The 27,346-nt window shown below is 41.1% G+C and overlaps 2 protein-coding genes and 1 long non-coding RNA gene across 3 annotated transcripts in view; 2 read left to right on the top strand and 1 right to left on the bottom strand.

Annotated features, from left to right (window-relative positions):
- LOC147175491 (copine-8-like) overlaps positions 1–17,248 on the top strand; it is a 39,393-nt gene extending 22,145 nt beyond the window's left edge. The window contains exons 11-21 of the mRNA XM_086073683.1: positions 1,353–1,394; positions 1,778–1,853; positions 3,548–3,604; positions 3,964–4,025; positions 4,147–4,193; positions 5,553–5,734; positions 6,777–6,904; positions 7,569–7,671; positions 8,112–8,169; positions 9,691–9,764; positions 10,147–17,248. Of these exons, the coding sequence (XP_085929809.1) occupies positions 1,353–1,394; positions 1,778–1,853; positions 3,548–3,604; positions 3,964–4,025; positions 4,147–4,193; positions 5,553–5,734; positions 6,777–6,904; positions 7,569–7,671; positions 8,112–8,169; positions 9,691–9,764; positions 10,147–10,359 (1,042 nt within the window). The 3' untranslated portion in view covers positions 10,360–17,248. The remainder of the gene's footprint in view (positions 1–1,352; positions 1,395–1,777; positions 1,854–3,547; positions 3,605–3,963; positions 4,026–4,146; positions 4,194–5,552; positions 5,735–6,776; positions 6,905–7,568; positions 7,672–8,111; positions 8,170–9,690; positions 9,765–10,146) is intronic.
- LOC147175492 (uncharacterized) lies at positions 1,371–10,245 on the bottom strand. Its single transcript, XR_015094600.1, has 3 exons — positions 10,140–10,245; positions 1,883–1,976; positions 1,371–1,807 (listed from the first exon to the last, which is right to left on the bottom strand). It is a non-coding gene; the product is annotated as an uncharacterized LOC147175492 (long non-coding RNA).
- Positions 17,249–22,683: 5,435 nt separating the features above from the next.
- On the top strand, positions 22,684–27,346 carry cpa4 (carboxypeptidase A4). Its single transcript, XM_086073685.1, has 11 exons — positions 22,684–22,809; positions 24,083–24,158; positions 24,260–24,394; positions 25,216–25,314; positions 25,419–25,520; positions 25,601–25,702; positions 26,173–26,283; positions 26,428–26,518; positions 26,591–26,790; positions 26,893–26,977; positions 27,059–27,346. Exons 1-11 carry the CDS (start codon positions 22,730–22,732, stop codon positions 27,244–27,246), a joined length of 1,269 nt encoding a protein of 422 aa, XP_085929811.1. The 5' UTR covers positions 22,684–22,729; the 3' UTR covers positions 27,247–27,346.

Genomic DNA, 27,346 nt, shown 5'->3' with positions numbered 1-27,346 from the left:
AAAAGTAGTATAAAGCATACTTATAATTAATCTGTTTATGTATACAAATGAATACATTACAATGGTAAAGAATATACAACTAATGTATTTTTAATTCAAACAAAATACTCCTCAAAAGTCACAAGCGACAGATTTTTTCTACTCGTTTTGAGCTGTTACAATGCACCAATTAATTTATTAATTACGATACATGTATAATATAATAATAACTACTGTGATAAAAATGAAATAATAAAGTAATAGCAATATAAAAACATACTAATGATAATAATATAAAAAAATATACAGTAAAAGAAAATAAATTGTAAAAAGAAAATAATGATAATAGTACTGTGATAAAAATTTTATAATAATGTAATTACAATATAATATAATAATGATAATAGTATAAGACAATATCGTAATATAATTTTTTTTACAATATTTATACACTGTATTATAAATCATAAATATTGAGTGACGTATAAATGTGTTTGAACATGATAATTATTTATTAAACAAAACCATTGCGTATATTGTATTATCAAGTAATAATAATAAATTGTTTTGAGTTGTTACAACATGTTCACATTTTTGCGCACAGTTCAATAGAGTTAAAGAATATCATTTTGCATAGCCACTTGTGGCAAATGTCCGTGTGAGTCGTTTCAATGCTAATTGCGTAACATTACAGCAAATTAACCTTGAGTAATGTTTCGTGTGGAACTGTTAAAGCCGTCACATGCATTCAAATATGTATTAATGTTCACTACTTAGAGGTTAATGAGTCACAGAGAAGGCAGAGTTGCTTGAGCTTTCCGTACTCTGATGAATATTTTTCGGTCTGCGGACTATCCATCATATTAAGAATGTGCGTGTCATATATTTCATTGAAATTTATAGATACTATATGTGCATAGACGAAGCGGCACTTGATGAAGATGAAAGCGTAGCCTTTGCCTACGAGATTAAAAAGAAGAAGCACAGCAGGTTTTAATGGCGTCACATTCACACTGCACTTTGCGCTGGATTACTTCGACTCCCCCACTTGTTAGGAAAAAGAAAAAAGAAAAAGAAAAAGGGGATTTGCATTTGTAATGACTTGACCTTAAACCTGCGGCAGCACATTTTTTATTCATGTATGATTTTAAGGTTAAATATCAGACCATGTGATGACAGTTCTTCTTTTACCTGTCAGGAAAGTTAAAAAAATAATAATAATCCAAATGTCACTTTTATTACAATTAATAACAATTGAAAACCTAAACATTCTGATGGCTTTATGCGAAATTCCTCAAATGTAAAAACTAAACAAAAAACTGTGCATCTTTGAAAGTATTTATTTGACATTTAACGTTTGTGTCATCTTGTAGGAGCATCAAGGTGGAAGTTTACGATTGGGACAGAGACGGAGGGTGAGGACACGCGACATCCGGCTAATTTGCTCACAGTCTCATTTCTTTACTGTCACACTTTGTACAGTAGCGACGTTTTACGTACACGTTGCAACGAGGGCAGAACGACGAGGGGCACCAACTAAGCTATATGAGCCCGATTAGCTGCTAACGTCGCTATAACTTTTATCGGCTTTCACGCAATTTCCCAATGTTAGATTTGCCTATGTGGCAATTCAAGTCCATGTCTCTCAATTATGTAAACCACCAATGGGCTCGTTAGCGGGGGCCGCTTCATATCTGCTGACATGATTAGGCGCGCGTCACGCTTTTAACATGATAAGGTTGTCTCGTGTGTGTGTGTGTGTGTGTGTGTCCCTAACCGTGTCCTTCCTCGCACACAGGCACGACTTTATCGGCGACTTCACCACCAGCTACAGAGAAATGTCCAGAAGTCAGTCGCAGTTCCATATCTATGAGGTAATGTCTTACACACACGTTTGGCTTACTGTGTTAATGGGGACATCCCGTTGACATCATGTTAGCCCAGGGGTCTGCAACCTGTGGCTCTTTAGTCCCTCTCCTCTGGCTCCCTGTGGATCACTACAAAAAAAAATTCTTAGGAATTATTTATTAAATACATTTTTATATATCTTTTTTATTTTTCAGATAAAATATCCATTAATGAATTAATGATTAAATAAAGAATATTCAAAAAGTGTCAGAGTCGAAAGTTAGAGAAACGAAAGGTGGATGAAATCGTTTTTAAAATGACTTTAAAAATGGCTAAAACGTGATCATAAAATGTGAAAAAAGAAAGAGAAAAAGCAGAAAATGACCATTAAGAAGTCCAAGAAATTAGCAAAAAATGCCAGAGAATTTATTTAAAAAAGGCAGAAAAGAAAACGTTCAAAAAGTAATTTTCTAAATCAAAAGAAGAAATCCTGAAAATGACCATAAAATGTCCACAAAATTGCCCAAAATGTCCGAGAATTCATAGCAAAAAATTGCCATAAAATCTCAACAGAAAAAAGGAGAGGCAGAAAATTACCATTCATCCATAAAATTGCCATTCATCCATAAAATTGCCAAAAATGTCAGAAATGACAGAAAGGCTGAAAAGTCTTTGTCACTCCTGTGTTGTCTCATCACTGGGCCTTTTCTCTGTTTCCCCAAAAATTTCCAAATATATCTGTTTTTTTACTCATTTTGCTAACTGGTCGATTAGCATCAGCGCTACGCGACTGAGATAATTAGCATTTTCCGAAGAATCGGTCGTAAACAAAGAGAATCCGGTCACTTTTCAAAATATTTTTAAGCTTTGGCAATCAACCGGAAGTACAATACGTTTTTTTTATTCTTTCAACTGTGCGGCCCGTCGCGACCCGGTCCAAAGTGTCCCACGGTGGTTGGGGACCACTGCATTAGATGTTTTGTGGCTCCAACAGATTTATTGTTGTTTATTTGGCCTAAAATGGCTCTTTTGACAGGAAAGGTTGCTGACCCCTGACCAAGCCCCTTACCCTAACCTTAGCCATTAAGTCAAACCTAAACTCTAAAACCAAGTCTTGACCCTCAACAAGAGGTCTGAATTTGTGGGGCCCAACAAAATGTCCCCACAAGGACAAGACGGTCCCCACTATGATATTAAAACAAAAATACACACACATTTAGTCATTTAGTTTGGTGCAGGTGTACCTAATAAAGCGTCTAGTGCATGTAATGAACTGCTGATGTCAGCACGTATACGCGCGCGTGTGTCTATATAGTGCAAATATCAGTATTAGGGCAGCATCCCTTGCTTAACAACTCGGTGGAGTTCGTCGACCTCGTCTCTGTGATCAAACCGCCAGTGAAGGTCGAGAGCGAGGAAAAATGCTGACGATAAGAAGAAGAAGAAGACGTTGCAACTCCCTTGCATGCCATCAAACATGCCACCTCCGTTTTGCCGACACGGCTTTCTTTCCAACATGCTTCCATGCCTTCTTGTGAGGCTTTCCAGCACAACGCAGCAAAATCCGTCCATGGATATTTTTGACAGCCCGCGTCAACTCTTTGGTGACGCTCGGTGGATTAAAAAACGGCGTCCCCCAGCGTGTTGACGAGCATCGGGTGTCGCCATGGCAACCAACGCAAGACAATCAGTGTAAGGTATTTGTTGTTTTCCTCCACAGGTGCTAAATCCAAAGAAGAAAGGAAAGAAGAAGAAAAAGTACCAAAACTCAGGAACGGTGAGTTGGCGTGTGCCTAAATATAATAATAATAATAATGGATACCAGTGCCAAATTATGAACTGGTATCGAGAGAATAACGACTTTCAAGTTTAATATGGGAGGGAGTTTATTATACATGGAATATTACGGATTATTGGTCTGGAAATGACGATATTTTTATTACAAATAATATATCTGTGTTCAGCTATCTATGCCAGCGTCCTATAGTGGCAGACGTAACAATAAAATGTTGTTCCACTAGATGGCAGAAGGTACATAATTAGCTCGTGAAGCCATTATAATTTCAGTAGGTACATTTGCTGACATCTTTGTTTGCGCCGTGATATTTTCCTCACGTCAGTATGATTGTTTTGCAGGTAACCTTGTTGTCGTGCCTGGTGGACACCGAGCTGTCCTTCCTGGACTACATCCGAGGCGGGTAAGCCAGAATGAAGACGGCCACGCGAGGCCGTAACGTCCTTCTTAATTGCGGGCTTTTCAACGGCACAACACGGCGCCGATTTAATATCCCGTCTTTTTTTTTTTTTTGGTCTTTGCAGGACGCAGATTAATTTCACGGTGGCGATCGATTTCACGGCATCAAACGGTGAGTGCGTGTTCTCGCTGGAAGTGACGGAAGGCAACATGCTGGGCCCGCTTTGTCGAGATTGACGTCGCCCTCTTTTGTTTGTCGAGCGACGTTCGGATTAAATGTCACTCAGATGTACTGTACGTGCCAACAGAATTGAATTTTGCTCAGTAAAGGTGACCTAATGGACAATTATTTTCCCCAAATTTTGGGGTGCACAACTTGAATTTAAAACGTGTGCTTAATTAGATCTTTGATGTTTTCATTGTGTTACGTATACCTTTTTTAAGTTTTTTTTTTAAAAATGTTTTTATTTGAATATTTAATTAAATCTGAAAATGATGTTTATTTATTTATAAAATCTTGGGGGGGGAATATATTTTTTGATCAACAAATAATTCAAATTTTAATTGCAAATTAAAAATGGGTCATTTTGTTTTTGTTTTTAAATCTAACAAAAAAGAAAATGGTATTTGTTGTGGTGATGTGGCTGTTTGCTGAGCCCCCCCCCCCCCCATATCCATACTGAGCTTCTCCCTTACAAGAGCATAGTTAAGTCTTTTTACCCCCCCTCCCCATTTCTTATGTTTTTCTTTTTCATCTGAGAGTTATGTCTCTCTTGTGTCTCTCTTGGACTGATTTGAACTAACAAGTGATTTTTGTTTATTTATTTATTTAGGCTCTGTACTGTTATTTGCGACATGTGCAATGGCAATAAATTCAATAAGTTTGGCGGAACCATGATAAAAATAGACAGAAAAAAGTGAAAAAGCACTAGTTTTTGCAAACTTTCCATTGGGAAGCACCGCTAATGTTTCTCTTGTGAGGCTTTATGAGGCGCCTGGAGGCAAACATGCGTAACAGCAGCAGAGTTATTAAACGTAATTAACTTTAGGGGCCGCGTGCCGGCGCGTCTCCCCGTCATCCCGCTGCTGCTTGGCGTGATTGCACGTAGAAATGGTGATATTAGCGGCATAATTGTTTTATTCCTGGCAGTTTGGCTGGAGGCCATGGCGAGTTTTTATTACAAAACTACTCAAAGGCACTCAAGTAGGAGGCGGGGGTTGGGGGGGGGGGGTGTATTAATGTGATACTTCTGGGGATGTCATTTCTTGAAATGTAAAAAAATAAATAAAAATGCAGCGTTGTTCTTTGAAATGATTGTAGGGGATGATAATATATTTCGGAAACAGTTTTTCTCCAAAATGAATAAATTAAATTTATTGGGGTGGCAACTTGACTCGTAACTTGGGACTTGCTTGGAAAATGAAAATTAAGACTTGAGGCTCACTTAAGACTTGCATTTAAATGAAGTCCTCGGTCCTTGTGGCGTGCGAGATCACCATGCTGACACGTGTCCGTTCTTTGCCCACGCAGGCAACCCGTCGCAGCCCACCTCGTTGCATTACATGAGCCCGTACCAGCTGAACGACTACGCCATGGCGCTTCGGGCGGTGGGCGAAATCATCCAGGACTATGACAGCGACAAGATGTTCCCGGCGCTCGGCTTCGGAGCCAAGCTGCCCCCCGATGGACGCGTCTCGCACGAGTTTGCCCTGGTGAGGACTAGAGAGGATTTGTCTTAGAGATCAAATTTGCGAGGCAACATCATGGCGTGAATTTTCACACAAAATCTGTGAAAATGGCTCAAATTACACCAAATTTTTGCTTCAAACCAAAATGGCTGACCTACTGCGTCTTTTTAGATTGGTCTACTCACAAGAGAAAAAAATTAGAAAACTGGATTTAGGTGCAAACAAACTAAAATGGCCACTTCTAACCAATATAGCAAACTTCTTGTGTCTTTTAAGACATGGCGTCTTGAGAATTTTTTGTGGGTCTACTCATGGTAGGCATGTGTACCAAATTTCATGTTGCTAATTGAAACTGGTTTCAGGGTCTGAATTTTCCCCAAATTCTAGGGTGCACTACTGAACCTAAAACCGTGACTTGCAACCAATGTAGCTGACTTCTTGTGTCTTTTCAGGCAGGGCTTCTTGCCATTTTTTTGTGGGTCTCATGCTTAACAAATTTCCTGTCGCTAACTAAAACTGGCTTTAGGAGCTAAGATTTCCCCAAATACTGCTCTACCCAAAGTTGCCGCTTCAAAACTAACATGGCCGACCTCCTGTGTCTTTTCAAGCAGGGCTTCTTAAAACTTTTTTTTGTAGGTCAACTGTCGAAAGACATGTCTACCAAGTTTCACGTTGCCAAGTCAAACTGCCTTTGGGGGCTGAATTTTCCCAAAAGTGTCCATCTTAAACCAAATTAGCCGTCTTCCTGTGTTTTTTTTGGGCCGGTTTCATGATTATGTCATTTGTTTATGTCAATCCCAAGTCTGGATTTCCATCCGTAACGCGCGCGGTGCCAGATATCCAGATCGCATCTGCTCGTCAACTCTTCCTTCCAGATGTTTCTCGTTAGCGCTCTCCGCTAATGGCTAAAACGTGGTCATCTTCTGCTGCACGTGTGACATCATTACACTAGAGCGAAGAAAGCCACCCACGTACGGAGCTCTTAAATAATGCAAACGTGGCTCCTTTAAGAGTTTGCCGCTTTCTTTGTTTCATCATCACTTTTTGTGTGTGCGTGTGTTGGCAGAACGGCAACCCGCAGAATCCGTACTGTAGCGGCATCGAGGGCGTGATGGAGGCTTATTACCAGAGTCTCAAGTCGGTGCGTCTCTACGGGCCCACCCACTTCTCCCCGGTCATCAACCACGTGGCCAGGTATTAATAAGTGTTGCACATTTTATGACCAATCATCAAACTTCATCACCGTGCTCCACCCACATGTGATGAAGAAGGTTTTGTCCATCTGTCTACTTTGTAAAAGTGGTTCAAGTTTGGGAGCAATTGGGCAAACTATGGTAGGACAAGTGATCTGGAAATGGCCGACATCCTGTGTCTATTTGGATTTGGCTTCTTTCGACGTTTTTGTGGGTCTACTCATGATAGACATGTTTACCAAATAATATGTTGCTAACAAAAACTGGATCTACGGGCTGAATTTTGGTGTGCACTTCTGAACCGAAAATGTCCACTTCAAACCAAAATGGTCGACTTCCTGTGCCTTATTGGATTTGACTTCTATAGACTTTTGTGTGGGTTTACTCATGATTGACATGTCTTCCAAATGTGTTGTTGCTAATTAAAACAGTTTCTAGGGGCTGAATTTTTTTACGGAATTTTGGTGTGATACTTCTCAAACTAGAATGTCCACTTCAAACCAAAATGGCCGACATCCTGTGTCTATTTGGATTTGGCTTCTATAGACTTTTGTGTGGGTCTACTCATGATTGACATGCCTACCAAATGTCATGATGCTAACCGAAACTGGTCTTAGAAACTGAATTTTCATTTCCTATCTTTACCAACATTCCCGCCATTGCAGGTACGCGTCGGCGGTAACGGACGGCTCTCAGTACTTCATTCTGCTCATCATCTCGGACGGCGTCATCACGGACATGGCTCAAACCAAAGAGTCCATCGTCAACGTAAGCGATTCTGTTTTTTTTTGAACAGCCTATGTTCTGTATGCTTGTGTGTATTTGCTTTTTTTTTTTTTTAATAAGAAAAGTTCTAAAATATATATTTTTTTGTGGGGGAAAAATAATTTGGGATTGATTTTTAAGGCCGTGTCACTCTGCCCAATCGTTACCTCATTGGAAGTTTCCCATCTCCGCTTTTTGGACACACCAATTATCAACAGTGAAATGAGAAAAGTGAGCAGACGAGAAAAAGGCAGATTGATTTTAGTCTTATCCCCCCCCCCCCCCCCCCCCCCACCCCCACAATGGTGCTTCCCTTTTTCTCATGGGCTCAGCCAGTAATTAGCGGCACTATTTCACTGACAGCCTGCAGCTCCAAAGATAGCAAACAGTGCCAAATCCCTCTCCTTGCCTCTGATGCCTTCTTTCTTCTCTCACCCTCACAGGCCGCCTCTCTGCCCATGTCAATTATAATTGTCGGGGTCGGACCAGCAGAATTTGATGGTAAGCGGCGTGCAGATCGCGCCCGCGTGTGCGCGTTCGTCGCTAATCCTCCATTCCGCACTCGCTATCTCCGCTCCCACATGGCACAAGGCTTCTCTCCATGCCCTCTTCTCGATAATTGTTGCTCTTCCCCGGCACGCCGCCGCTGAGGGGAAAATTCCCTGTTGTCACGCCGGCGGACGAGCGCTTATTTCCCACGTAACGTTGCAGCAAAACACTCACCCAGTAGCGTTTTTATTTATAGAACTGGGCAGGAGTAATGATACTGGCTTGAATGCAAACAGTTGCTATGCTAAAACAAAAGCAACATAACAACTTGAATAGGGAATGCGCTGAGACGGATCGATGACGATTTTATGACACGGGTACATTTCTAATACGCTAAGGCACTTTGATAAGGATACTATTTTCTAATGACAATAAAATGCTAACACGCTAACCGTCGGTGTGCCCGAATGCCGCAAGATTAACAGCCTACAAACTTTGAACAGAAAGTTCTAAGGCACATTATTAACATCTTCCCTTTAATGGGGGAGTATTTTCCAACGAGAATGATTAAATGAGAGGGTGCTAATGATTATTATGCTAAAAATCAGCAAGATAGTTAGGTGAGTACATAAAGTGCTGAAGTGCTGAATAGGATACTATTTTCTAATGACAATAAAATGCTAACACGCTAACCGTCGGTGTGCCCGAATGCCGCAAGATTAACAGCCTACAAACTTTGAACAGAAAGTTCTAAGGCACATTATTAACATCTTCCCTTTAATGGGGGAGTATTTTCCAACGAGAATGATTAAATGAGAGGGTGCTAATGATTATTATGCTAAAAATCAGCAAGATAGTTAGGTGAGTACATAAAGTGCTGAAGCAGCTTGGTAAACGGGTGCTATTTTTTTTTTTTATGTGAATGAATAAAACACTAACCTGCTTACAATTGGTATGCTAAAATACAGCAAGATAGCTGCCTAAGTAAATAAATTGCGAAAGCAGATTGATGAGGAATACATATGCTTAATATTTTGAATGAGTATTGATTAAACATAAACAGTTGGTATGCTAAATTACAGCAAGAAATCAACCTATGTTCTAAAGGGCTAAGTCAGTTAGCGATATATTTTATATATTTGTAATGAGAGTCTAAATGATAAAACACGAGCATGCTATCATCAGTATGCTACCTTATAGGTTAGCATTCGCAACAATCTACATTGTGCGCCATTTGGGTACTATTTAAGAACGGCTTGATACCGTATAAAACAGCAACATGCTAACAGTTTGCATGCTAACATCCAGATCGAAACCAGGATTGACAAAGTACGACAGCAGATTGTTAAAAATATTACATCCTGCCCTGTAGTCAGTTTCTTTTTCTGAGAGGATAGACTGCTAATATGCTAACAGCTGTTATGCTACAACACAGCAAGATAGAAACCTGGGCAGAGAAAGATGAGGTTGAAGGAAAGTCGAACATTTGTGTGTAATGTGTTCGACTGATGTCATTACCCCCCCCCCCCCCAGAAATGATCGAACTGGATGGGGACGAGGAGAGGATCTCTTCCCAAGGACGTTTTGCGGAACGGGACATCGTTCAGGTATGAAACGTTCCCAGGCTCTTGTCATGACTCAGCAGAAAATCTTCACAGGGCATTTTGAAATAAAAGGGGAAACAAATAGTTAGCTTGCTCATTAAGTCCTTGTCCTGCTTTTTGTTTGTGTACACGCTAGTCTGCTAGACAACATCACATGCTAGCAGTTGGTGTGCTTACATCGGGCAATATCCAAAGACAAGAGGCACTTTCTCTCAAGTCGAGGACTTCTGTATTTCTTGCCTACTGAGGAATTATTAAAAGCTAGCATGCTAACATATTGCAACATTTAGCAAAAAATAATTCTGTAAAGAAAGGCAGTACATATCTGACACTATTTCAAAGGACACTTGATCAAATGTTAACAACATTTATTCGTACCTTGAAGTTTGTTCCATTCCGGGACTACATCGACCGCAGGGGCAACCACATCCTCAGCATGGCCCGGCTGGCCAAGGAAGTGCTGGCGGAAATCCCCGACCAGTTCCTGTCTTACATGAGGACACGGGGGATCAAACCCGGTCCGCTGCCACCCCCTTACACGCCGTGCCCCCCGCCGGCTCTTCACCCTCTCCTCACCAGACGGGTAAGCCGGATCTAAGCTTCCGAGGACTCGTCTTCTCCTTCTTCTTCTTCCAAACCTTCACTGGAAGCTTTTGAGGTGTTGACCGATCGCTGTTGTCGGAACGCCACGCAGGTGGACGCGGCACGAACTGACAGTGGGAACGGTCGCCGTTTTAGGGTTGTGAGCTCAGCCGCGTGAATTAACGGACTGTATTTGGCGCTTCTGTGAGCGAAATGTGTCTCTCCATATATAAATGTTTACAAGTTGAGGCCTGGAAAAGGATACAACTACCAATCAATGTGAGGATGCAGTATTGGAGCGTGTGACTTTTTCATATTTACTATGTTATTAAATGGAGCATGTGCTAGTTAAAGAGAAGCATGCACTGTCGTCCTGCACTCAGGGCTTTGTCTCGCCCCACCGACTTGAACCGGCCTTACTTTTTGGCAGCGTTCTTCCACATGGCTTTTTTGGAACCGTAGCTCGGCAGTAATCCACAACCTTCACTTCAAAACAGAACTGCAGCGCGTCATCATTATTTTGGTTTGCATATCTTTTGTCCTCCTACCTCTCAGTGTGTTGCCAAAGCATGCTAGCCTGTCTGTCGTTGGTATTCAAGCCTTTGAATTCTTACTATTTCTTTTCACTGTCTGATCCCAAGCGCATTAATTTCAACAACAAAAAAAAAAAAAGAAGGAAAAAAAAAATCCAAGAGGCCGGTAGTGAATGACTGCTGAGGTTCTAGTAGCATTTGCACATTTTCCCTTCTTGAGTTAAAGTACACTTGCAGTACTTATGATAACCATCGTCAATCCTACCCATCGATAATTGATCGTACTCATCATAATACCCGTCATAACTGGTGATAACTGCTGTAAATGCTACGTTATAGTTGGTTAAAAAAAACGTAATACCGTACTTGACAATACCCGTTTTCACGAGTAATAATCGTCACAACTTATCTAAACTGGCAACAGATGTGCTATCTGTCGCAACTTTTGACGATAACAGTAGTAATTGGATATTCCTATTCTCATCGTGAGACAATGCAACAATATCGTATTTGCTGATGCCCATCGTAACTGGCGATACCCGACACGACTGATTACACCGACTGTAATTGATGATAAACATCGTAACGGACGATATGCGTCGCATATAATGAAGTAAGTAAGTGGCAATAACCGTGGTGATATCCAATATAACTGGCCGTGCCCGTTATCACCAACGATACCTTTTGGATCTGTTGATACCCGTGATAACTGGCAATTCCCGATTGACCAAACTGCTCATAATTCATGAAAGCTAACATAAATGATGGTACACGCCTTACATGACGGTCGAAATTGATGAGAGCTGTCAAACGGTTGACACACGCGCTAAATCGTACTTATGGTAGCTGACAATATTTATTGTAAATGACAATGTCATTTTTTTTTTTGTACTTAACTCACGTCAATTCCGTGTGTTTTTATTGTATAATGACAAGTGTAAATGCTTCAAAATGTTCTGAGACATTTCCTCGCCAGTTTCTCATTAAGAATAATAATAATGTGATCCATGAATAAAGTATTGCACTGATTTATTAATTGAATGGCTTCCGGCTGCCAACTTTTCAGGGCCACTTCCAATCTCAAAGAGTGCAGGGGTGATTATTCATGTTGCACAAAGTTCAGGAAAAAAAAGAGTCCGTCCCCCAAACTGCACTACTTTGAGCCACTACCCTCATTTTTTTAGTTTTGCTTTTTATTTCTTTGTTTGTTTATTTTCATGTAAAGTCAAGCACAAACAAGCGACGACTCACTTCGTATTCACGGTACGAACAATTTCTGGGCCCGATTATTAAGGTTTACAACATTTTCTAAAGTCAGGCCTCAAAAAACGCATCCAACTCACGCTTGTAAAATGTTTTCTTATACATATAAATACAGTATATATTTATACACTGTACAAATATCTGCCTTTCTTTGGTGTATGGGCTCATGATGATATTTATCTTATTATTATTACATGTAATGCTGCTTCTTTATGTATCATATTTTGTACCGAGGCCTGTAATCATATTTAAATTATGACTAACAGGCCTTAACCGTGTTTCTATGTTGAGTTATTCATATTTAAATGATGAACGACAGGCCTGTATTTTTTATAACTATATATTGTGAACACTGACACTCTGTAGCATTGTCCCCCGCCTCCAACACTTTCTTTGGTGTAATTGTTTCGTGCGATGTCGGCAATGAAAGGGTGGTCTGACAGACTTTTGATACTGTTGACAATTTATTTTATTTTTATTTTTTTTACATGTATTTGTCTTCTTTTTCACACCTGAGTGACAAATGTAGCATCAACTGCTGAAAGCAAACCGAAAATGGCTTGTTAATATAGATGCACTGGACACTTAATTAGGTACTCAGTCCAATAAGATCCAAAGCAAAAATAAATTCTGACTTAGTAAAATAATGCAATTATTTTAAATATATATATATATATATTTGTATTATTTTGTTTGGTTTAGCAAACAATTCATGAAAATGCTTAGATTTTTTTTTTAAACACATGGAGTAATGACAGAATAGAACTGTGGACATCATGTCAATTCAAAGGCTTATTCTAAACCATTTTAACATTCAATGTAAAAATGAATCCATCCAAATATAGGTAACCAAATTCAACTAAATGAACAGCCTGGTGTTCATCTGGACTTCCACTTCAGTCACCAAAGATTTGGGGACCATGGGAGAAAACAGGATCCAAATATTTGTAATAAATATTTTCTATTTCCATAGCTGAATAAGTGATATTTTTATTTCAGATCCCACTTCGAGTTCATGTGGGATCCAACTTCTGTCACCATTTTTTTTTTTTTTGCGTTGGATTTCATCCGGTTGTGTCCCTAATTCTGTGTCCAGTTGGTGTCATCGTCCATCCAGTATATAATGAGTATATAGAATATAGTGTGCAGCTCGTAGAGCGTCTATCACGAGCCATAAGGGCCTTTGGTTTCATTTATTCATGACGACAAGTTCAATGTCGCCCACGCTTTCCCCGTCTCGCGTACGTGCATTCAACGCGCGTATGAAACATGCATGACGCTTGGGTAGCCTGGTCGACTTTTGATTGTGCTCTCAGAGGAACGGTGCTTTCATGTCGCTCGCCATTAAGTGCGCCATCGGCGACCTTGTTTAAAAAAAAAAAAAAAAAGCCACATTTGACGCTTTTAAGGCGCAGGGATCAGGAATTTGTAAGACTTCACAAAGATGTGGAATAACGATGCGGCACTCGGTGATGAACAGTTGCGCTTCTCGGTAGGCTGATTAGCTAATTAGCCGAAGCTAACCAGTGCAGCTAATGCAGACTTGAGGAGACGTAGCTTGGTCCACTGCCAGTCCTGATCTTTTTGTTTCCTTATTTTTTTGTAGTAGTTATCAAGAAAAGTTAGAGTAGGAGAGATAAAGATGTGGATAATGGCTTGTTTTTATGCTGTGCTGGTCTAGAACTCCTTTGGACAAAATCACACTTTGCTATTCCTATTCATATTGCTATTAAATTTCATGACCCATGACCCTGCTGTGTATTGTTTTGTTGGGTTGGTTTATATCATTTATTTTTCTGTTAGGTTCGTCTAGGATCTCTTAGTTCCTTGTCTATGTTTTCAATATTCTCATTTCATTTTCATGCTTATGCCTGGATATGTATTTTTGGAAAGGCTTAGATCATTTGTATTTATTTTTGGTTTATTTTGCTGTTTGATCAATTTAAATCATTTACTTTTCCGTTGGGTTGGTTTGGACCACTTATTTCTCTGCTGATGTTATGTTGTTGGTTGGTCTCCAAGCTTCAACCTCCTAATTTGTTTTCCATATTTTCAGTTTCCGTCATGACCAAATGCCGTTGACTTGGTTTATCCCAACTGTTTTATTTTGGATTGGTCTAAAACCGATGAGTTCCATGTCTATGCATTCAGTCATTTTCAGTTTTCAAGACCCAATACGGTTGGACACATTGATCATTAATTTTGCCCTTTTGTTGTTTTAGAGTGTCCCCCCCCCCCACACCCCCCACCCCCCTGTAGGGTTGGTCTAAAATCTCTTGTCATGTTTACAGTATTTTCAATTTCCATCATGAACCGATACAGTTGGCTTGGGTTTGATCATTCGTCTTGTCTACTCTTGAGCCTTTTAGATCCTTGCCTATGGATTGGTTTAGACTGCTTGCGTTTCTGTTGAGCGGGTCTAGCTCTTGCTCACCAGCGATTGGTACATTGTGATTTCCCAGGAATGTTGTAGAAGTGATCATTTCAAAATTGAAAAGTTCAGATGGAAACTTATTTTATCTTGAATGCTTGCTATTCTAATCATAACAACCAGAAGACTGCATATTCTCAGTTGAAATATTTACTGGATGCCAGAAAGATCGAGTACTCGGCTTTGGAGCCTTTTCTGCTGAACGTGGAAGAAGGTCTAATCTATCCAAAATGGTATTCTTATACTGTCTTGGCCGCCTAGGCACACGGGGGACGGCTCAGCCTCGCCCAAGATGTGTGACCTGATAGTCTGAACTGGTTTCAACTGGATAAGCGTGCCAGAGTACAGGTCACAGGTCACAGCCACACAACGGCCTAGCTCAAGACTCAAAAAAATCACGCACGTCCAGTGCAAAGCTGGTCGAACTGTCGTCAAATAGACTTGAAGGCATGCATGAGTGACCAAATAGAGACGAGTGCAGGCAGGGTGAGTCATTTTTAAAAAATCAAACAACACGTGTTACAGTGTTTTGGTGGTGACAATCAGTGCTCCGTATAGATATGAACATATAGAAAGCACGTAAAGGACTATTTTTATTGGGCAATCCGTTGTTTGGCATGCTTTCACTCACTTGCCCTCGGGAAGCGTGAATGAATAGTGCTCGCATGACGACGGGGGAGTTGCAGGGTGGGCTTTGGATGTCTTCCAGCAGTTTGCTTGCATGATGCCGCCAAGTGTGAAATCACTGTTCCTCTGAGTCCGTGTAGGAGTAACAATGGAGAGCATTGACGGTCGCAGAGGCAAGCAAAACGGTGGTCGCCGCCTCCGTCCATCGCTTCATTCACATTGCAGCCCGCCAGGCCATGTGACCTCAGCGCTGTTTTTTTTTGGGGGGGGGGGGGGGCTGTCTCTTATGATATGTACACGGTTATTCCACGGAATGCTTCTGATGAATATCCTCTCTTATCCCAGCATGCATTGAGTTTGCATGTGTACGTTATTTTCTAACTAAGTGGATTTTCAAAATAAGAGTATCATTGGAGTTTGTTTGTACTGTTTTGCCTTAACAATCTTGCAGGTTGATTTTGGAATTGTGCAGCTATTCCTAAAGATCAAGATTTTTGTTCCGTTGTTCTTTTACTTTACAAAGTCACTCCTCTGTCAGACTCATCCAAGTTGTTTGCCACGTTTCCAACAAGCAGTACAGTTCACTTTGAAACAACCGAATAATCCCTGGACCCCCCCCCCCCCCCAAAAAAAAGAGCCATGTGAGTACGATTTCAGTGCTGTAGTTACTAGGAATTGAATGATCCTTGAACTCTTAAAACCCCTAAAACTCAATTTGGTGCATCCCTATGTCACAAGGATTGTGTCAAACAAGAATTTTCTGGAAAGAACTTAGTTTCAACCCTGTATGAGATTCTACTCTAAAGGGATTTCAAACAGTATAAAAAACAAAACCAAGCCGACGTCGGCCAAATGCGACCGACACCTGCCCTCTGTGGCGTCAGCCGAGACGTCCGCACGTCGCGTAGAAAAATGACGTAACCCTGACTATTACGTACCTTCAGCGCATGCGCGAGAAGCAATTCCCCTCCATACCATCGGCGGCGGTAGTCATTATTCCTAAAAGCGACCGAAAACCGAGCGTCTTTTGTCGGTGTTGTTAACCATGTTGTTAGCCAGCTAACGTGAAAAAGTGATTATATTTACTAATTACTAACAGTTGCTAAAAGGTAAATCCTAACTGCTATATCCAGTCACGTCCCCGTGTCATGCCATAGTTTGGCTGTCACACCTTCGTCGGCATACCCTTTAACGATAATATCATACAATGCCAGTCTCTCTTGAACCAAAGAGACAAAGTCATCTTCCCGATCTTCTGTCCAGACAGACATTGTACGTTCAAAAGCGGAGGGTACAGCAGGGTGACGATAAAAAAAGAAAAGAAAAAAAAGGTGCAGGTCAGTACTCTTTATCTGCGTTCGTCACTTCCTCGTCTTGCTGATTCGCTAGCTAAAAGCCAATCACAGTGCTCAAATTAAACATGTCGAATTTGCTGAAAACGCCCCCCCCGACGTATTCCAACTTGATCCGACTACAGTAATTTATACACTTATTAGACAGCGCATGCCGTCTTGGCCCAACGCTGTCCGACTCCCGACGTCGGATTGGTGTATCGAGACCTATACATTCCAAATGTACTTTCCTGATCCTTAGAACCCCATAAATCTTGCTTTTGGTCGGTTGGGGTCGGTTGGGGTCGGTAGCATTGGACAGCTCAACCACAAAATTGCCTGGGGAAAAACCTGGTTTTGCCCATGTATGATGGAACCATCCATGAATACCAATTCTGATGCTGGGGTGACATATTTCGTGGTATCAAATCCCTACAAAACAGAACTGTACCGCTTGATGGAAAGCAACCTTTTTATGGAGCCAAGCTGGTGCGCCTGATCCCATGAAAAAGTGAGCACAGGTTAGACCGCAGATCCCGCTGCATAATGAAACAGTCGGTCTTCCTTAACTCCAAAGTAAACGAGCCTTTACTTCTCTTCTGGCTGTTGACGGCATTCGCATGACGTTTGTGTAAACACGACAACACCCATGATGATGAGAACATGTGCCATCTGTTTGCCACGTCACAAACCAGCACCGGTTCTACTCTTCTTGTATATGGAAGCCATGATGAAATTGGTTTAAAAGGATTATTTCTGTAAGAATCTTTCAATAAATATTACTATTTAAAATCTCTTTTGTCACCTCGTATATATTAGCATGACAGCACTGGCACGAACCAGGAACGATCTGCTTGCTCAAGCAGGCGGATAAACAAACACAAATGTTGCGACCTCAGTGGAGGTCTGCCTTTAGCAAGTGACTAGTTGTCTTTTTTATAGTATGGTTTAAAAAAAAAAAGAAAGAAAGAAGGGAAAAAATGGCTGGATGCTTAATACGCAGCTCATCCCATCGACCAAGTGCGTGGGCTGCTTTGCTAACAAGTGACAGGGTGCTAATTACAACTTCTATTTATTTAAGTTCTGTCCAACATGTAATGAGCCTCTGTCTGTGCTTATCAGCGTATGACTTTTAACTCCCTCTTCAGTCCTTCTTATTATTTTCTTATAATACTTGCCTCCTACTGGTAGCCAAGTATAGAAGCGGTAATTGGCACTCACGCACAACACATAGGAAACACGTGGCCGGTTAATATTTGAAAGAAAATGCACTTTGTATCACAGTTTTGTTGACAAGAGTAGAAAAGCAGCAGAATAGAACACACAAAAGCTCCCACGTAAAGCTAGGACAGTCACACGTCACACAGCCGTGGCGGCTCACAAACCGGCGCAGATGCTACACTCCGACATACGACGGCAGCCCAAACCACACAAAATGCGCAAAACAACGCAGCACGTTTTTTATAACCTTGCGAAAGATCGAGCATGTGACAGAAGGTCCGTCAATCCGTCAATGATGGACGCCCGTGTTGTTGACAAATGATGGGAAACTTTGAAAATTTGACGGAAATGCTTTTTTGTCCGTCGATCGTCAATAACCGAGTCAGTACCGACTGACGAAGTCCCTTCATTTCCACACTGAACACCTACGAAAATTTAGAACCTACACTGACCACAGACCACTGATCTGAATATATGACTGGATAGCCGAAAGGCCAAGACTTTTGGAGCTGTGAGGCCGCCATCTTGCTCCTCCCAAGAAAAACGTTTCTCGGCATACCGTATCGTACCGTAAGCTTTATTTGTATAGCGCTTTTCACAAAGTACGATCCTTTTTATTTTTTACTTGTTAAAAAATAGTGACCACCCCGCCACAAAACCCCCCACCCCACCCCCGGCCTTATACTAATTGCCTACAAGATGTGCTCGCGAGATGGGATGAGCAAGATGGCCGCCCTGTGACTTCAACGGCTTGCACGGGCGTATCGGCTATCCAGTCATATATTCAGATCAGTGCCACATAGTTCATAAATTGTTTAGTTTCCTATGGTTTGGAGTGGCTGTGAAAGCAACACGAGTAAGGATTTTGGAGGGAGGGGGCGAAGGAAGAGCAAAACAAACTAAGTTATTGTTTTAGCGTGGTAGCGCTTTTCTGTGTTCTAATTAAAGAGTGTGATGCTAGCTAGCTACAATGCTACTTTAATAACATGAACCTGCTCGTCGGCTCTCGTGGCTGAGGGCAGAGGGCGGCCATCTTGTGTTGCCTATGTTACACTCCACTTCCAAATCTCATTTTTAATCCCTAATTTCAACTGGTCGCGTTACTTATTGAAGTTTGTTTATTTAAAAAATATATACATTATTTCACCACTCACGGCTTTATCCCACTTCAACAACTTTATCTGAGGACACAAACATCTCACAACAGCCCAGCGTGCTTTTTTTTCTTCTTTCCTTTTGTTTTTTTCTATCTTTTGAGGTTGTGCACTGAGGGAATCACACATCAAGTCTTCCTCTTCACTCGCTGCCGGACCGCCTGTTTGGTGCTCCAAAGCTATAAAGCCTACTTGAACAAGCTCAGCAGGAATCTCACATCGCTCCATGCCTCGTACCGCTTTTTTATTTCCCATGAGCGCGGAATATGCACGCGAGCAGGATTGGTTTGCGAAGAAGCAAGAGTGTGCGCGCATTTGATGAGATCCGAGAGAGCCAGACCTCAGAGGGCGGCATGTGTCTCTTTGACTCACGGAGCGCACGTTACACGGAGACGTCCTGGCAAGTACAAGGCACACTCAGGACCGAAAGCAACATCGCCTGTTATTAATAGAAGCGGAGGGGGTGTCTCTTTGGCTAAATATAACCCCGTCCTTTCCTTTTCGTGCCCAGCGTTCTATTTTTAGCTTCTCCCAGGCCTTCGTAAGACGTGGATATTCTTTTTTTGGAATGTTACGTAACGAGCCACTGATTCTTAAGGCGAATGATGCGGACTTTGAGAATGAAATATTACATCACAATCTGACGCAAACGAGACAAGCCGTGCTAGTATTAAAAGGGGCGTAATCACGCTCAAAAGATGGTTTGTACGTCAAAGTTTGGTCACATTTGATCCCTCTACACACACACAAAAAAAAAACTTGTTAACTGCTGCCAAGATTAAATATAAATCAATCAATTTAACATGGTACAGTGTGTATGTGAATAACGGGCTGGTTATGGGCTTCAAAGTAGGGTTTCAAAGTATTGCCACAATTTATAGCAGTGGCTATAACATTATTTAAAAAAACAACAATAACTCAAAATGCAGTTTCCAAGCAGGGTTTCAAATGAGGGTTTCAAAGTATGATTAGTGTTTCCAATATGAGGTTCAAAAGTAGGGTTTTAAATTAGGGTTAGCATTTCAAAGCAGGATTTTAAATTACTATAGGTTTTTAAAGTAGGGTTTAAACGAGGGTTAGGGTTTCTTTCAGAGTGGGAGTAAACTTTCAAAGCAGGGTTACAATTTATTGCAATGGCTACGAAATGATGGGCTCAACATTTAAACTGTCAAAATGCGTGACTTCAGTTTTCGAAGTGGGGTTTCAAACTATGGTTAGGGTTTTAAATTGGGGTTTTACCATATTGTTGGGGTTTCAAATCAGAGTTTCAAAGTCAGATTTTAAATTGTGGTTAGGGTTTCAAAGTGGAGTTTAAAACTAGGGGTTGGCATTTAAATAGGGTTTTAATTAAACAATATCCAGGGTTTCAAATGATGTTTTGAAAGTAATTTTAGGATTTCAAAGTAGGGTTTTAAACTAGGGTTGGGGTTTAGAAGTAGGGTTTCAGAGTAGAAGTAGGGGTTCAAAGCAAGGTCACATTTTAGAACAATTGATTGTATACAAAAATTCAACTGTCACAATGGGTGACCTCAGTTTTCAAAGTAAGGTTTCAAATGAGAGTTTTAAACTATGGTTCGGGTTTCAAATTGGTTTAGGATTAGGTTTAGCATTCGGTTTGGTCCTGCTGTTTGGATGAGGTTAGGATAGGTTAAGGTATTGATGGGCTTGTGCTTGGTGAATTCTGCCTAGCAACAAGTGACAGCTCACATGGCAGGGCCTTTCCTAATGTGCTCACATTTAAACGCCTCCATTAGGCTTGCTCCATGTTGCCCAGGCTGTGGAAGCGAGCGAGCATTTGACGTAATCCTCATGTGTCGACGTCTGAGGGCGTAATAATAACAAACTCCCTGTGAATGGCGAGCGCTGTCAACAAAGCTGTTATTGAATATGATTACTGCTTATATAGCTCCGTGTTCCCAATTCAATGTGTTTACACTTTGACAAGTAAGTGGTAATACAAAAAGTCATGTGAAATGAATATGTTCATCGAGAAAAGAAGTGTGGGGGGGAGTCAGCAATCATCAGCTATCGTCTTGTTATATTTAATACAGAGTTGAAGCTAATTTTCCATTAGGACATAAAAGAAATATCCCAACTTTTAGTTTGTTACGTCATATATATTTTTTGTAATATTTGTCACAAAAAAAGCATGCAATATAAATAAATATCAAGGGTTGGTTGCCCTTACCATTTTCCTATGTTGCACGGTTCCATTCCCCGTTCCGTGGTTATCATCACAATTTCCTTAGCGTCTGTAGAAAATGAAATGAATGAACAAGGAATGAATGATTAATGTTCAAGTGAGTGTCGGGGCTTGTGAAATATTGAAGTCAACATGTAACATCATCTATTTATAGCGTCGCAGTGGAACAATGCGGGCCGAGGTCCGCCGTCGTGTTCCTATAGGCGGGAGAAAGAGGAGAAAGAAAGCCCATTGCACTTACAGAAAGACACTCTTCATGCCGCCGTGAAACTTTTTTACGCAGCAGCACAATCCATCAATAATTTCCATTGTTGAGGGGCCTCCCGCACACTTTGCGTACGGGGCTCGTTCATTAGAAGCGACACCTTCAAACTTTTGATTACAGACAGTTTCATAATGTTTGTAAACATTATCATCCAGGAGGGATCACATTGTTTCACTGCCGCTGACCTGAACTAAATTGTTGACAATTTTTTGAAACCCTAACTCAACTAACTCAACTTTGAAATCCTACTGGGAAACCCTAACCGCTAAACTATCATTTGAACCCAAACCCTAATCCAAGTTTAAACCTGTAATTCGAAATCCGGTCTGACTTTTTCAACAAAACAAAACTGCATGAAAATCACTTCATCGAATTCATCGAGTTGTGTTACAGTGTGCTCATGCCCAAAATGTGATTGAACGTAGTGGACTGGTGAACCAAATTCCAGTTCAGATTTCTTTCTGGTTCACGCAAATGTGAAAATATCTGAAATGTCTGTTATGTTTTTGTTTTTTTGTTTTCATTTTCCATTTGTGCACAAAATCGAAACTCAGACGAGTCGTTTACCATTTTTTCATTCAGGTTTTTGTAATGAATAATGAGAAAAATGTTTTTTCTTTTTCTATTTTGTTTTGAAAAATGAATGGTACAAGTATTATTACCAATATGCATTATAATAACACAAAAAGGAGGGAGATTCCCACTGGGAGCGTCATAAAGTAAATGGCAGTGTACTGCCATCTATTGACAAAAAAGTAGTTATAACAAGGCAAATGTGTAAAGGTTAAAAAAATACACACTCACACACAGCATTGTGTTTTTAACCTGAACTATCAATTTAGAACAGCCATTCCCAACCAGGTTGCTGTGGAAATTAAGTGTTCAATGAGAGAATTAAAATTTCATTTAAATTGGTCAAAAATAATTATTTAGTATTTACTTTTTTATTTTTTATTAATCTAATAATGCTAGAGATGTATTGTGACCGTGCCAATTAAATGGTCTTCAATTAGATGACAGAAGCTATCATTCATATCAACTTTGCGTTGACACAAAACACACTAAAAATTAGTTAATACAAGTTTGGAATTTTTTTTTAATTATTAATCAAACTAAATCAAACATCACCTTCCTATCACGTGTTGGACTTCCTCAAAAGTGTGGAAAAGCCAAAGTATTCCGCAGCTGCGCACCTGCAGAGATTAACAAAAAGCACAATCAGCACATCTCGAGCTGCACTTTTTTTTCCCCCCCTGGCAGGATTGGCAGCTGTGTCCTTGGGAACGTCGCACCTGTTTCAGCGACTTGTATTTAGCCGGCCAGCAGCAGCGCAGTGCCGTGCACAGCGTCGTGAGAAGATGAAAATGGAGATGAGAGGCCTTTGGGTGCTGCTGGTGCTGCTGGTGGCCGAGGCCAAAGCTGAGCGCGTCTTCACCGGGTATGCCCGAGTACATTCGCAATTTTATCCCCAAAAAATAATAATCATATCTTTAGTTTTTATGGTGATTTAATTCCTCCGTGACCTTTAAGAGAAACCCTGCTGGATATCTGATGATGAACTCTGCTTATTCAAATGATTTATTAATCATTTGAATCAACTGCAATCAGCATTTGTGATTAAAAAAAAAGAAGTGATTTTAAGAGGCAAATATGGCTGAAATTCAAGAGGTGAAGACAGCCACATTGTGAAGTTTGGTACCGGCATTTAATTGACCAAAACAATTGCAGGGTTCGATCATATGATGTTTAACTTTAACCCATTGAAGCCAAAACAAAAAGCTTGCTTCATCATATGTTAAATAAGGAAGTTCAATGCCACTGTTTTTTCAGACCGATACCAGTACGATTACTTACGCAATAACATGTGGTCCAAATAGGACTTTTGCTACCCGCCCTCCCAAAAAAAAATCTATGACAGATCATTTTAGGTACAGTGTCTGTATCATGCCAATATATATATACGGTAAATAGAAAATTCCCATTAATTGCGTGCAATTTTCAGGGAAAATGTCACATTGGAATATCTAGTTCTTGCTTTAAAATGATCTGTCATATTGTTTTTTTAGAGGGAAATTTAATGTATCAAACGTACGAGTGGTATCAGTACTTGTTATAGGTATCGGTGACTACTCAAGTGTTGAATACTCGTATTGGTATAGTTCTGGGTGGAAAAAATGTGTCGAACATCCCTATTATTATTGCTGACGCATCATGCAACATCTTTTCTTTGTTTATTATTTTTACTGTGCTTATAATGTGCTAGTACTAATCTGTGGTGTATTACACATGTGCTCCTCAAGTTATGACCCCACTCATATCACTCAAAAATATTTATGCAATTATAATTTCGTCATGAATAATTGTACGCTAATGAAAAAAAATACACGCGTAATAGGGTTGGCTATTGATGACAAATATGGCTATCCTTCCATGCGGGCAAGCGTACCTAATGAAGTGTCCCGCTCATCTAACTATTTGCCGGAGAAAATACCTTCACACTTGAATGCCCTTTCAATGATATACGGAATTATGAAGTGCCTCTCAGTAGCCATCTGTTCGGTGGTAAAGATAATTACATCAAGACTAATTACAGAGAAACCGGGCTGCAATTAGCAATAAACAGCGATTGTAATATTCAGCGCGCTTCGTCTCGTCATATGGCTTTTGATGCATGTTGCAAAAATATGAACGAGAAGATGAATCTCCTGCAGCGATCAAGTCATCCGGGTCAATGTGCAGTCACAGGAACAGATCCAACTCCTGCGGGCGCTGGAGGAGGAACAGGAGGTGTGCCATCACACGCGCGCGTGCGCGCACGCACCCACCCACGCACGCACACAAGGAGTGTGCGATTAAATTGTACTTGACTCTACTCTCGACCACGCCAGCTGGACTTTTGGCTCCATCCGGTCTCCACCGATCGTCCCGTGGACATCCGAGTGCCTCGCTCGGGTCAGAGTGCCGTCAGGGAATACCTGGACGCCCACGGCATCCCCTTCACCGTCATGATTGACGACCTCCAGGTGGGTCAGAAAGCTTGAAGTTGGTCCCACCCACTCCCACAAAAAAAAACACCTACAGTACGGCATCGGAGGTGTGTTTGATATTTAATACAGAGCTGTGATTCAAATAAATGTGTGTACATGGACTTTTCCAAAAACACAAATACAGTACCGGTAGTTTTTGTTCTTATTTTTTCGCGTTATGTCCTGAGTATGTCTGTCATTGGCCAATGGGGAAATTCTGCCTAGCAACAAGTGGTTGAGAACAAAATATTGGAGCTGTTTTAAAACGTCTTACAATCCTTATAGTGTTCTTTTGTGAGGAAGTTACAGTTCAACTACATGAACTCTGCCTAGCAACAAGTGACCATTGAAACATGTGACATAAGCAATATTGATAACAGTTCTGTGAAGTCGTTTTAAAAAAAAATGCACCAGTGGTACCAGTGTTTCTTTCTTTCTTTCTTCCAATAGTGGTTTATATTTAATAAGACCTGTCATTCAAATTAATGTGCGTAAAATCATTGTATGTCTGTCATTGGCGCAGTAAGATTGAGCATTCTGCCTAGCAACAAAGAGCCAGGTAAACATTTATTAGCCCAACAAAGATTTTTTTTAAAGTTTTTTTGGGGAACTTTCCTAGTGTATATGTATGTGATAAATATAAATTTTCATCATTCAAATAATTTCCCCAGCTATTATTTCTCCCTAGGAATTCTGCCTAGCAACAATGTTTTTCAAAGTGCTTCAAGAAATCTACCTTTTTCATTGTTTTCATTTGACAGACATAATTATTTTTTTTGAGTTAACATTACATGAAACAAATACCATGTCACATTCAGGACCTTCTGAATACTGAGAAAGCAGAGATGGAGGAGAACCAGAGGAAAGAGCGCAGCACTCGGAGCTTCAACTTTGGGGCCTATCATCGCCTGGAGACAGTAGGCTGTGTTGATATAATAATAATGAAATGAATATGAATCATTAAGATATAATTAAATTGCACATGGGCCTAATGTATTAACTGTTGGACACGGTGCCACAGATTTACAGCTGGATGGACACATTGGTGGCTCACTACCCTAAATTGGTAACAAAGGAGCTGATCGGGGAAACCTATGAGAACAGGCCTATGTATGTGCTCAAGGTAGGATGTTATTAGAGTTGTTTTGTTTTTTTTGCAAAGTTTGTTCAAATGTAGTGTTTCTGATGGTGTGTACGGTATAGTTTAGCACAGGTGGTACCAAGCGTCCTGCCATCTGGATCGACACGGGCATCCATTCTAGAGAGTGGGTGTCACAGGCTACTGGTGTGTGGACGGCCAACAAGGTAAAAAAAAAAGTCTTCTTCCACAGGTTTAAGGGGGACCCCCCCAATTTTTGGGGGACAGTAATATGTTCTATGCAGCCCCATTAGTCGAAATATTGTATTCTGTTTAATATTGTGTTAGTGCAATTTGAGTTTTTATCCATTTCTGGGGGCGGCCATTTTGTCACTTGCTGTCGAGTGAAAATGACATCACAGTTGCTCAGGTCTCGGGTAACAACCAATCACAGCGCAGCTTCAGAAATCAGGTGAACTGCGATTGGTCGTTGCCTGAGCTTTTGCTGCATAACTCATATTCCACAAATGTAAATGAATCAGAATGTCATGTTTCGACTCGTAAGGTCACATATAACATTATTGTCAAGAAATGTTGACGGTTAACTTCCACTTTAAGTAAATCTCTCTCTGAGTGTGTAATCCACTGTGGAGGAATGCCAATGACCAACAAGGGAGAACTTTATGTTGTGGTTCAGATCGCCACGGATTACGGTACAGACGCCTCTCTGACATCCCTGCTGGACAACATGGACGTTTACATGCTGATCCTGGCCAATCCTGACGGCTATGCCTACACGCATACCAACGTAAGACAACTGTGCTATTTTCAATTTAGGCATACGTGTTTATCCCTCATCACACCTCACAGATTTAAACACTAGGTCCAAGTTTTTTAGTGATAACATTTCACGTCATCTCCGCATTTCTGAATGGATAATGGCCTCATCAAGGATCGAATGTGGCGCAAAACCCGCTCCAGGAACCCAAGCTCCAGGTGCCGTGGTGTTGACCCCAACAGGAACTGGGACGCAGGCTTTGGCGGTCAGTAGATGCAAAAATGTTTTCTCTTTCTTTAAAAACTCTGGGCCGGCCTTGACTGTGACTTCAACGCAGGCCCTGGGGCCAGCAGGAACCCCTGCTCCGACGCCTACCACGGCCCCTCGCCCCACTCGGAGGTGGAGGTGAAGAACGTGGTCAACCTGATCAAGAGCCACGGCAACTTCAAGGCCTTCGTCTCGGTTCACGCCTACTCGCAGCTGCTCATGTACCCTTACGGATACACCTGCAACTCTGTGCCACATCAGGGCGAGTTGGTAAGAAAAAAACGTATTCTGTAAATGGTCAAAAAAACGCGGCCCACGCTTCATGTAAGAAGCCACAGTTTGATGTTACCGTGTCACTCTGCTTCTTTTTAGGATTCCCTGGGCAGAGCTGCAGTGCAGAAACTGGCCTCACTTCATGGCACCCGGTACAAGGTTGGAAGCATCTGTAGAATCATCTGTAAGTGCTACTATAACTGTCCCTTACGAACGCAATAACCCACTGATATGCTGTAACAAAATATGAATAATGTGCCTGCAGACCAAGCCAGCGGCGGCAGCATTGACTGGTCCTACAACCTTGGCATCAAGTACTCCTTCGCCTTTGAGCTGAGGGACACGGGCCGCTACGGGTTCATCCTGCCAGCCAATCAGATCATCCCCACCGCCTCCGAGACCTGGCTGGCTCTCAAGCACATCATGGAGTACACGCGGGACCATCCTTACTGATGTCCATCATGCCAAGGCTAGCAGAGAAGCTGTCAATAATGTGGAAATAGAAAAATAAATACAAAAAGTGTTGTACTGTACAAGTACCACAGTAATACAA

The sequence above is a fragment of the Leptonotus elevatus genome, chromosome 4 (assembly GCF_054856555.1).
Source record: "Leptonotus elevatus isolate MCC_2025b chromosome 4, RoL_Lele_1.0, whole genome shotgun sequence".
NCBI lineage: Eukaryota > Metazoa > Chordata > Actinopteri > Syngnathiformes > Syngnathidae > Leptonotus > Leptonotus elevatus.
Note: the sequence above shows the minus strand (reverse complement) of the source record. Positions and strands in the feature narration are given on the sequence as shown.